General features: G+C 32.4%; 1 protein-coding gene across 3 annotated transcripts in view; it reads right to left on the minus strand.

The window, feature by feature from the left end:
* The window catches only part of LOC118200808 (TRAF3-interacting protein 1-like), a 90,048-nt gene that overhangs the window by 36,859 nt on the left and 40,063 nt on the right, over positions 1-13,126 (minus strand). For 2 of the 3 annotated variants that reach the window (XM_085823857.1, XM_085823856.1), the window contains exon 7: positions 3,690-3,737. In XM_085823857.1, the coding sequence (XP_085679983.1) occupies positions 3,690-3,737 (48 nt within the window). The remainder of the gene's footprint in view (positions 1-3,689; positions 3,738-13,126) is intronic. The other variant, XM_085823858.1, reaches the window with a different exon arrangement.

A 13,126-nucleotide genomic window follows, 5' to 3' on the forward strand; every position in this document is an offset into this window, starting at 1 on the left:
TTAGCTGTCTAATGGCTTTAGTCACACACCATAATAGCTGCATTGACTAAACAAAAAATATTTTTTACTGGTAAAAGTTTACAATTGGGTGCCCCTTGTTTATTGGCGATTCTTTTTTGACGCCAAGATCGGCGCCAGGTAGGCACAATTTCAAGATGGCTGCTGCACAAAACCAAAATAAAAAATAAAAGAATTGCACAACATCTGTGTCCATGTACACATTGATCTGTTTTTACTTAAAAAAACATCCTAGAAATGCACAAACTAGGCATCGCGCACTGCCTTAAATAAGTCCATGTACACATGAATCTATTTTCATTTAAATAAAATCCGGAAGCTAAAGCAAAGTTAAAACTATCATGGTAATCAGAAGTGAGGTTTTATCGCCAAAAATTTTAAAACAATTGTCACCAATCGAAGGGGCACTCAATTCTACACTAGAGCCTTTTTACTTTTTATCACCCTTTACTGAAGCCCTTGAAAAAATTTTTCATATATACTTTATTATTTTTGTATTGATTTTATTTAGATAACAGTGCAGAGCAAAATTAAGTCAAAATAAACTGTATAGAAGAAAAGAAAATAAGACCAAAATTTACAAAACAATCTAAATTCTATATTCAGAATTTATCAAATGTAACATATGAGCCTGAATATAAATATTATATTTGCACTTAGCTTTAGAACACATATTTGATTTTTTTTTAAATAGGCTACTGAAAAAAAAAAAAAAAAAAAAAAAAAAAATTAACATAAACAAAATTAAATTTTACAAGAAAGCACCTTTTATGAATCTTAACACAGTTTTACATTTATTTACAATGAATAAATTTATTTAACTTTTCTTCTGCATACAAAATTTCCACTGAAAATCACCAATATTAAGTTTTTAATTTGCTTATTTTCCATGATCAAACAGAACAGTTCTGTGACTAACTATGATGAATTAGCTAAAAAATTAAGAATGAACGAAAAATATGTTTATCACAAAATACAGTGAAAAAACTAAAGATGTTACAAAAATTATTCTTACTTATTATTGTGCAACAAATGAAAGATATGCATATCTATCTATATTTTGAACTCCCATCCCATTCAATAAAGAACACTGCAAGGAGACAATCTTAAATCCTGTGTAGAAATTGCCGAAACAACTGATCAGTTATCTGCTCAATGTATGCAGCCATAAGGCTGATAGCATAGGCATTGATTAACCACATTTGACTGAAAATTTGATTACCCTCATCAACCTTAATTTGACCCACTAGGCCTTTGTTACAAATACAAAGTAATAAAATAATAGAGTAAGGCAGGAAAACATACATAACATATACCGAATAATTTCCTCTTATCCTCTTGCTCTTTATAAATGTAGACAGGGCATGTCTACATTTGTAAAGAGCAGATTCAGATTTGTATTTTTTTTTTTTAATTCGATTCCGATGTCTATTCTTGGTAAATAATTACATTATTTGGAGTTTTCTATTAGTGAAATGAAATGGAATTCAATTTCAGAATCTATCTAAATGTGAAAGCAAATCTGTACAGAAGTATAAATATTGGTCAAATAAAAAATATTTAAATGCAAATTACGATTTAAATTAACAGTAGCTCTTTAATGCTTAATTTTATTTTGGATATTTCTCCTTGCTATTCTCAAAATAGTAATAACTTTTTCTGAACTATATCATTTCGAAGCTAATCTATATCAAATGATTCTGTTGGTGTTACCTATCCTAATTGGTTAGCCATTAGGCTAGACCAGATCCATGAGTCCAAGAATCATCAGTAAGTCCAGAATGAAAGTAGGTTTTTTTAATAGGTCCTCTTTTAAAAGTCCCAAACAGATGAGAAGATGTTCAGGAACGAAATGATCAGTATTACATTTCTTACAGATGGGATAGATCTTATTTCCATGGTCAAAATTAAAGGCATTTCATGTGTCCACTTAGGAACCTCATCAAAGTGATTAGCCCAATTACTCATAAAAGCTGAGCCCAATTACCTCCAAAAGCAATAGCTCATCCTAGCTGCCTTGCAGAGTGACTCTTGCATAACTCTCGCATACAAACGGTGACACAAATGGAACTCAAATAGCCGATAATAATTTTACAACATTATTTATTAGCCAATAAAATGCATTGAAACTGAAACTAATAAATCCTGAATTAAATTTTTATCCTTAACACAAGGCACTTGCTTCCTGCAGTCTGGCCTGACTGCTGCTGGCTGCTTCCTGTTCTTCTGCAAAATAATATTAAAAATATAACTGTTCTGGAACAGGCACAATTAATGTGCTAAGTATTTGTGACTGCCAAAAGTTTCATTACAATAAATGAAGCATGATTTAAATCTGCTACGATTGGTCACATAGTATCTATATTACTTAATATTCAATTGATTGACTTAATATTCATAAAACAGCTATATGACTTAATATTTATAAAACAGCTATATGACTTAATATTCATAATGTTTAATATTCATTATGGACCAACATTCTGAACTTCTACACCATCAATATTTCTACATCATTACATTTAAGTCCACAGTTTCATTACATGTGTTAAGATCATTGCTAGCATAGAAATAAAACTAGTTAAATTTTGTACAAAAATATTGAATTTAGTAATACAGTACAAAGTCCGTAATCCGGACTCGTCGGGACTTCGGCGATTCCGCATCATAGATCATCAATTTAAATCTGGTAAGATGGCATGCAGAAATTATACAATTAAAAATATGAAACCGTAATTTATGAAATAAAGAGCAATTATGATCTAAAGGGTATCAAAATTTACAAAAAAAAAAAAAAAAAAAAAAAAAACTTAATATTTATATGTTTACTTTATTAAACATTTCTTTCAATGTAAGTTTTTTAAAGTTGCTTCCTTTTTTGTGCTGATAATTTCTCTTTAATTCTATAAACAGACGTAATTTCTTGTTCAGTTACAAAGTTCCACTGTTCAAGTCCTGTAATTGCTGTGTCGAGAATACCGACTAACTTGTCAATCAAAATTTTTTCATTTTCAATAACCTCTCTGTCACTTTCTTCACTATAAGAAGCGGTACTTTCTGAATCTAGAACCATACTACAGATTTCGCCGTCCATTAATTGATTGATGATTGCGGCATTGTTGTCGCAGTGAAAAGCTGTTATATCTCCTTCATTTATTACCGCTATTCCACATTTCTTTACAAAATCCAATAACTGGAAAACTTCACCTTTAGTTTGTGATGTCCGAAAAGCTACAAATTCGTCACTATCATCTTCATAGTCCTTACCATGAAATATGGTAGTTGGCCATAAATTATATTAAGCATTTTTTAACGTATCTGGAGACACATGCTCCAAACGTGCATGCGTAAAGCATACAAAAAAAAAAAGTTTGTGCCTTTGAGGCTCGGATTATAGATAATTCCGGATAATGGACGTCCAGATTATGGACTTTGTGTTGTATAACAAAGTACATATTATTCCATGCATATGGGTTCATAATAGATTGAATGCACAAGTCCTATAAAAAGCTAATTAATTTTATTCTTATCACAAAAAATATAACAAAATGCTGGATTTGTCCTCAAAGATATTCATAGAATATCATGCAGTTATTATATTTTATTAAGTATAGTTTTATTATTTATAATAAAAATATCTAGTAAAGCTCATAAAAAATTAATTCATTTACCTTATCACTGGTTGAATCTGTAGTCTCGTTTTCCCTAAGTTCCTCCTGCTTGAAAAAATAATATATATTATTAAAAACAGTGAGAATTATCCAAATTAAATTAAAAACAACATAAAATAAAAAATGGAATTTAAATAAATACAAGTAATAAATAACATTAAATTCTTTCAAAATTAGCAAGAAGATTATGAGATTTTGATTTTTCTTCCATTTTACTTTCACTGTGCTCCAAGTATTAATTTCAACTTATGGTCATCAAGAAATTGTAATGTAAACTAAGCAAATAATTATTAACCATTTTAAATATTTTAAAAATTATAAATTAGTTAAACATCAACTAACTTTAAAGTATTCAATAAATGTTTAGTAATACAAACTCACTATTTCATCTTATTAAACACTTGCTGGGAGCTGGAAACAATTTTTTAGGAAAGTGTTCATTCTGTACGCTATTTATAAGTTTATTGAACTTGGTATTTATATATAAGTTACATACAACTTATAATACTTATGATAAATATTAAAAATTTAAAAAACAAATCCACCCACTTGTACCCAATAAGTAATTTCTGCCTTTTCATCTGTTAAAAAAAAATCACCAAATTAAAAGCAAACATTATTTTTACATCTCCTGTATGTCTCTGAAAAACCTGCATTTTGCTAAGTGAATTCCTTAGGAGGTAAATCTTCCTTAAGAAATGAATACTTTTATGTCGTGCCACACTTAACCTATTTTTTAGGACATTATTTCTTTTTACTATGCTATTTAATGTTATGTTCATACTTTACTAATTTGGGAAAGAGCTTTAGCCCATGCACCCAGTTCTCATGGCCTGAGGTTACCTCGGTATCTATTCTCATTTTTTATTTACTACATTTTTCTTTATTTCATATGGGAAAAAAATACATATACATGTATATTTTATTTACTAAATTTTATTTTATGCATATAGAAAAAATACATATACATGTATGTAAATAATTATAAACCTGTTTATTAATTATTACAACACCTCATAGTTTTGATAAAGTTTTTAACCTCAGAGAAAAATTACTAGAAACTCTCCTCATCATGAATTGCAGATGCTCATCAATGAATCCGGTTCTTTTATTAAACTTGTTAATTTTTTTACTGCAGGGAAAAAATTAACATATAAATATCGTCTCTTACAAAGTGATTATTCTTATTGCAAAAATTCATAACTGAGAGTATTTATCTTTTGCCAAGTCTGAAGAAAAGATAATCAAATCTTTATCTTCAAATCTTTGAATTAGCTTTACATCACAGTGTAAATTAATTAGCTCCATTTGCATATTTTCTGGGGCATTACTCCCATTCATTTTTAATGATAATAAGAATAGTGCAAAAGTGGGCTCCATTAAAATCTTAAACATTTTCCTTACATTCTTATCATAATAATTAGTAATGTCATAATAATTACACTGGGGAATAGGTCACTTGTTTTTAACTAACTTTTAGCCTCTGAATCCAAAAATAACCTTAGTTTTTGCCTATAACAATAATAAACAAACTTTTTTTAACCAAACCATAAACATAAATATTAAGGTAAAAATCTGTGGAGATTCTCGCTTCATGCTCCAAAAACAGCCAGTCATGATATGTACATTCCATCTAACTAGGTACTGAGTACATTCAATCTAACTAGGTACTGAGGATCCATAACCTTCAAATCTTGGTGGAATCGCTTACACTACTCATCACTAACCACATTAAGATTTTGGGAAGTTAGCAGGATTGCTACCTAAAAAATGCAGTTTGATGCACTTGTTGCAGCCAAGCATTTTGAAGCTCTCCAAAAGTTGCCAGGATATATAGAAAAAGTCTTTAACAACATTTTTCAATGCTGACAAACATTCTTTTGAAATTTTGTCATTGTTCTAATGATATGTTCATCTTTAAGGAACTGTTGAATCTGTGGACTATGAAACACATCACCCTTTATCTTTTCAAATGACAGGCTACAAAATACTGAAATGAGATACTTGAAACAGTTTCCTTCAATTGGCAAAGCTTTAAAAAACTGCTTCATGAGACCCAGTTTTATATGCAGAGGAAGAAATATAATTTTCTTTCTCTCGACAAGTGGCGGATGGATCCCCATGTTTTAGGTGACATCTTGGAGGTCAATTTGACTGGACCCACATGCTCTGGTATTTGGTATTTGGTATATTCATGTTACTGACCAAGGAGGAAGCAACCATTTTAAGGTGAACCCGGATGACCCATTGGTGCATGTGACATTGCAACAAATCAATTACTTTTCTTTATATCTTCATATTCTTCACACAAACAAACTGAATGGCCTATTGGGACTGCATTAAATAAATTTCCATTGTACAGGAGGATACACTTCAAGCTCTGCATTGAACTACTGATGACAATCACCAATGAGTTGCATTATAGGCTGAAATTCCCATCTATTCCAATACATCACATATGCCAAATCCATCACTTTGACACTATTGCAGAAAAGCATACTTTCCTTTGATCGAAAATGGGATATCTCAGCTCCCTTTTCAAGCAAGCTTTTCTCACGCTGTCTTGATGCTAATAGCTCTGAAGCTTTTTTGGATAGTCTCAAATCTCGTGCCAAATCATTCAGCTCATCTCGGTCAAATCCCTTGTAATGTATTTTGCAGTAATTAACAAAGCAGGCAATCTTCTTAATAGAACATAAATTTCATTTCTAGTTCACGGAGATAGATAATTTGAAGAAATTCTTTACTGGCAAAACATTCGTACTACTACTAGCTGGTAAAAACTTCAGAATCTTAATTTTTAAAACAATTTTTCACATTGCTGAGCAATGGTTACATAATATAAATATGGTGTTGCCACTTCAACAATTACAACCTCTCCCCCCTCCAGATAAACTTTAATTTATATTTTTATAAATTAAAGTTTACTTTTTTTTTTTTTACTAAACAACAATATCAGCACAATACAGTATTGAAATACAAGAATTTAAAGAATTAAACAAGAAATAACATAATAACATACACTAAGGAAGAGAGGAAGGAACAAATTTTTTTTTTTTTTTTTATCTATATACAGAAACAAATTATTTAATCAGGCCAGGGAAGTACGACTTAATGCGTCTACATTTTTATGGTTTTTACCACTTCGATCAACGACAGCGTAATTGTAGGGTTGTAGTACTAGTGCCCATCTCATAAGTCGTGGATTTAGACTCACATTATTTTTGAGCCAAACTAAGGGGTTATGATCGGTCATGATGAGGAATTTAGTATGCCCATCTAAATAACATTGAAGTTTCTTTACAGCAAATATTATGGCGTTGAATTCCTTTTCTGTGGTAGAGTACTTTTTTTCAGTTTCTGTAAACTTCTTACTGAGGTATAATACTGGATGTTCATTGTCTCGTTCATCTTTTTGAGCTAAAATGACACCCATATCAGAGTTTGAAGCATCAGTTTGCAAAATAAACTCGTTATTGAAATCAGGTGCATGTAGTACAGGCCTTGGAGACAGTTTCTCCTTTAGCTCTTCAAATGCTTTTGTGCACTCTTCTGTCCAATTTATTTTCCCTTTCTTTAAGTTTCTGTTAAAGGTGCTGCTATAGATGAGAACATGGAAATGTAATGATTATAATATCCCGCTAAACCTAAAAATGCTCTGACTTGGCTTTTTGTGGATGGCACTGGAAAATCAAGAATAGCTTTTACTTTCACTTCACTTGGCATTCTTATACCACGACCTACAATATGCCCTAGATATTTTACTCTATCTTGAGAAAATTTACATTTTATTGGTTTAATAGTTAAACCAGCGTCCTTTATTTTGGTCAAAACAGCTTTCAGGTGACTTAGATGTTCTTTCCATGTGTTTGAAAAGATTGCCACGTCATCTAAATATGGAACAACAGCAAAGTTTTCATAACCGTGAAGGATTTGGCCATCATTTTACTAAATTAAAATAGTGCATTTTTAAGTCTGAAAGGCATCCGCAGAGGTCTAAATGTGCCAAAACTTGTAACAAAAGTGGCTAATCTTTGAGCATTAGGTGTTAAAGGTATTTGGCAGTATCCCTTTGTTAAATCCTTTGTAAAATGAGTTATATATTTTGCGCCTGCTACCAGTTCTACTCGTTGTTTGATGTTAGGCAAGGAAAAGAATTGTGTTTTTGTCAACTTATTCAATTTTCTATAGTCGATACAAGGTCTTGGATCCCTCCCTGCTACTTCCACTAAAATCATAGGAGAAGTGTAATCTGAATCACCTATTTAAATTATTTTATGTTGAAGCATTTCATCAATTTCCGTTTTTAATATATCCGTTTGTCTAGGAGACATTCTGTATGGTTTACAGTGGATTGAGGTGTTTTCTGACAATTGAATATCATGCGTTATTAAATGAGTTTTTTCAGGCTTGTGGCGACACACTGCCTTTCTGTGGCAACCCTAAAGAATTCGTCTGTCACGAGGATCACGTGCCCAGATGCATCATTATGTCTATGTCTGCTTTTCTGTTTGATAGTTAGTTTCATTTAATATTTTGTAGAATTAGAAATGGCATGAATATAAATGTTGGTGTTTTTAAAAAGTATCGGCTCAGATTTTCGAACCTATGATTTACTTATTAAGCAACAAATTTGGCGAGCCAGCCAGGATTGATGTCACAGGGTGACATTATCGATTTCGACACTTGATAATTTACGAAAATAAGAGAAGTTTCTAGGTGCAAACATGGAGGACTCGGAAATACTAAAACAGAAGCGGAAAGCAATTAGGAGTGCATTTACAAAAACAGCTAATAAGTTGGATGAACTGATACGATCAGATTCTCCGGATTTGGACGATTTAGAAATTTATTTAGATCAAATTTCAGAGAAGTATAAAACTTTACGAAATACAGATGACTCTTTTTTGGAACTTCTACAGAAAAAGGGCTGTACTCAAAAGAATACAAAAGAGAATTTAGTGAAGCTCAAGAATATTACGATAAATTATCTACGTCGAAAGTAAAAGCCAACAGGAAAAAGGATTAAGTATTCACAGCCTTCTACTGGTTCAACAAATAGCGGTTCTTCATCAGGAATAGTTACAGCCGCAAAACAGAAACTGCTTGAGATCGAACTGGTGAAGTTCGATGGAGACTCCCGAAAGTGGTTGACGTTTTGGACGAGGTTTAGTAAAATACATGAAGATACTCGCATTGACAAGAGAGACAAGTTTCATTATCTACTACAATCTACGAAACCAGAGACTGTGCCAAGAGCAATAGTGGAAAGTTTTCCTGCTACGAAAGAAAATTACGAAAAAAAAAAGCTGTGGAGTATCTCAAAGAACGATTTGGAAATGAAAATGTTTTAATTCAAATTTATGTTAGAGAGCTATTAAAACTGGTAATCAATGACAAACAAAAGATAGACTTATTAACTCTTTATGACAAGTTGCAAACTCAACTATGCACATTGGAATCACTTGGTTTAACTAAAGATAAATTTGCAGTTGTTTTATTTCCTTTAGTGGAATCAGCACTTCCTGCTGATTTAATACAAATTTGGGAAAGACAACGAGGTATGTCTCCTGATGTTTCAGGAGACATACCTCGTTGTCTTTCCAGGTAAGAGTGATTTGGAGTCATTAATTGATTTTCTAAAAAGGAAAGTAGAAACTGAATTTAGAGTTAAACTTACCTGTGATGTTTTGGGTTCTGATAAAGTAAGTAATAAGAAAAATAAGTTTTTTGACACAAAACCTGCTGTTCCAACTGCATGTGAACTAATTAATGCAAATAATGGTAAGAGTAGTTAAGTGTAATGATAATTTTCAAAAGTATAAAAAGTCTGATACTTGTATTTTTTGTGAAAAATCCCATTTGTCTGAAAGTTGTAAAGATGCATCTTTAATGAGTTTAGAATGTAAGAAAGATATTATTCAGAAAAGAATGTTTGTTTTGTGTGCCTTAAGAAAAATCATAGAGCAAATCAGTGCACAGCTAAACATAGGTGTACCTTATGTAAAAATCGACATTTTGTGATTATGTGTCCTGATTTGCCTTCTAACAAAACAAAAAGTGTCACAAAGTTAGGGAATGACGAAAGCAAAACAGGCATTCTTAATAATTATGTTAAGGTATCAGATGTATATCTTCAAACGTTAATTATAAAAATTCAGAATGGTTCTAAAAAAATGTTTGTACAAGCAATTTATGATAGCGGTTCTATGAAATCATATTTATGTAATGATGTTGCTCAAAGGTTAAATTGTAAGTGTATTGGTGAATCAAAAATTAAGCAATTTCTTTTTGGTGGAGTTGAGACTTCAGAAAATGTATATAAAAACTATGTTATTGAAGTAAGCAATATATATAGTAAATATATGTGTATATTAGAGGTACTTTGTCAAAACAAAATTTGTTCTGAAATTAGGCAACTCCTATCTGGTTCGTGGTTACGTGAATTTAAGTCACATGGTATCAAATTAAGTGATTTAGAAAATGGTACATGTAACGTCGATAAAGAGATAAAATTACTAATTGGTGCGGATTTTGCTGGTAAGTTGCTAACTGGAAAAATTGTTCCCCTTACTTGCGGTGTCAGCGCGGTGCATACACAGTTAGGCTGGACTGTTATGGGTAAATTTACTGGCACTGAGCCAACTACGATAAATACTGCATTCCTCCTAATTTCTTCTCTGTTAGTGAAGGGTCAATGTATAAGTGATCTCTGGAAGTTAGATGTTTTGGGTATTAGTGAACCTTCCATAAGTAAAACCAAAACTCATTTACAGGAGGATATGCAAAAATATTTTGAAGAGATTCTTACGGTAAATTCAGAGGGAAGGTACGGAGTAGCATTACCCTGGGTGTCGGATAGCTCGCTTTTACCCGAAAACAAAGTGATAGCAGAAAAATGTCTTGTAAGTACTAAAAGAAAATTAATGACTACGGAAAATTTTGACTCTTACAGAGACGTTTTCCAGAACTGGTTAGCACTCGGGATAAATGAAAAAGTACCGGATAAGAATAAATATAAGGGTGTACATTATTTACTTCATAGAGCGGTTGTTAAAGAAAATAGTAGCATGAGTATAAGACCAGTGTTTAATGCAAGTTCTCATTCACCTGGTTACCCATCACTGAACGATTGTTTGTCTACTGGACCAAATTTAATTGAAATTATACCTTCGATTCTTAATCGGTTTCGCAAAAATTACATTGGTGTCACTTCAGATATAGAAAACACGTTCTTGCAAATATCTATAAGGGAAAAAGATCGAGACTTTTTGAGATTTATGTGGTTCAGTAGGGATAATCAAGAACAAGTAGAACTGTATCGGCATAGAAGGGTAGTTTTTGGTATTATGTGTAGTCTGTATTTATTGGCCACTACAATACAATATCTTTTGAGTGTAGTTCCCGAAAGCTTAAGTCATACAGTGGAGATTTTGAAAACATCCTTTTACATAGATAACTGTGCGACTAGTATGGATTCAGAAATAGAAATGAGAAAGTTTGTAAATGAATCACAAATAATTATGGCTTCGGGTCATTTTAATTTAAGATTCTGGAAATCCAATATAAGAAGTGTTGTGCCAGAGGTTCCTCCACGGAAGGAGATGTGTCTGTTTTGGGCCTTGTATGGCATACAGTTACAGATACCTTATCTTGCAAAATAAGTCAAGATATAAAATTGGATGACCCAGTTACTAAAAGGCAAGTTTTAGCAATAGCTCATCAGGTGTTTGACGTTATAGGGCATACGGCTCCTGTATTGTTGATTCCAAAACTAATTTTACAGGAAACTTGGAATTTAAGGCTTAAATGGGACGATATTCTTCCCAATGAATTAACCAAAAAGTTTAGGTTTTGGCTTAAAAAGTTGTACTTGCTATCCAGTATCCAAATACCTAGATGGATAGGTCTCAGATCTATTAATGAAGCTGTGAGTATACATCTCTTTTGTGACAGTAGTAAAAGTGCGTATGGTGCATGCGTCTTTTTAAGAGTAACAAAAAGGTAAAGGTTAGTTTGGTACACGCAAGATCGAGAGTAGCACCTTTAAAACCTATTACGATTCCTCGATTAGAACTTCTTGCTTATTATATTGGTTCTAGGTTATAGTCTTCAGTTATTAATGATATTGGCCTACATGAAGTTCGTATTCATTGTTGGACTGACACCTCGATGAGCTAAGTTCGATACGGCGAAATCAACGTTGGGGAGCATTCGTTTTTAATCGTGTACAGGAAATCAGGTCTTTGACCTCCCCCACTGTATGGCAACATGTCCCTGGTAGTCTCAATCCTGCTGACCTACTTTCAAGAGGTTGTCATGGAGAACAATTAATAGAACGAAAATGGTGGGAGGGACCTGATTGGTTATGGGAAGATGAGGCAAATTGGTCTAAATCTAATGATGAACCAGATGAGGATTTAGTTAATTCAGAAATACGTAAGACAGTTATTGTTACGTTGGCAAAGAGTGATAATTGTATTGGATGGTACTATAAGTATTTCTCATCATTTAAGAAAATTGTAAGAATGTTATCATGGATATTTAGATTTTATAATAATGTACGTAAGAATAATAATAACAACCATTCTAAGGATTTAACTGTATCTGAAATAGAAAGGGGAGAAATAGCTTTAATGTTATTAATACAAAAAGAGTCATTTAATGGTGAAACAGATGATAAGCTAAGACGACTCAGACCATTTGCCGATAGTCAGGGTCTAATAAGAGCCAAGTCTAATGTTGCTTATCGTGATGACTCTAACAGCTTTAAGTTCCCCATCATATTACCTTCTGAACATCCAGCAGTCAAATTATTGATATTAAGTGCACACAAAGATTTGTTGCATGCAGGTACTACATTATTGATGTCGCATTTAAGAGAAAGATACTGGATCTTAAAATCACATAAAACTATAAGGAACTGTATAAGAAAATGTGTAACATGTCAGAGGTTTAAGGCTAAAAGAGTAGAGACAGTCCCAGGCGTTTTACCAAATGATAGGGTTCATGATTCAGCCATTTTTGAAGTCGTAGGGTGTGATCTTGCAGGACCCTTGCATTTAAAGGCTGAACGAAAATCGTATATTGTGCTCTTCACCTGTGCGGTTTATCGTGCTATACATATGGAACAGGTTTCCTCATTAACAACTGAATAATTTTTTTAAGCTTTAAGGCATTTTATCGCACGTCGTGGACACCTTACCACCATATATTCCGATAATGGGACAAATTTTGTGGATGCAGAGAGAGTTCTGCAAACTATTGACTGGGACAGCCTCTGCTCTAGGGCTGCTGAAAAGAGAATACAATGAAAATTTAATCCTCCATCCACTGCTTGGTGGGGTGGATGGTGGGAGCGTTTAATACAAATTGTAAAACAAATATTAAGAAAAATTTTAGGTCGTGCTTCTCTTGGTTATGAAGAGTTACTCCCC

This window comes from Stegodyphus dumicola, chromosome 9, assembly GCF_044657685.1.
Source record: "Stegodyphus dumicola isolate Sdum_Otavi_A_Nest chromosome 9, ASM4465768v1".
NCBI lineage: Eukaryota > Metazoa > Arthropoda > Arachnida > Araneae > Eresidae > Stegodyphus > Stegodyphus dumicola.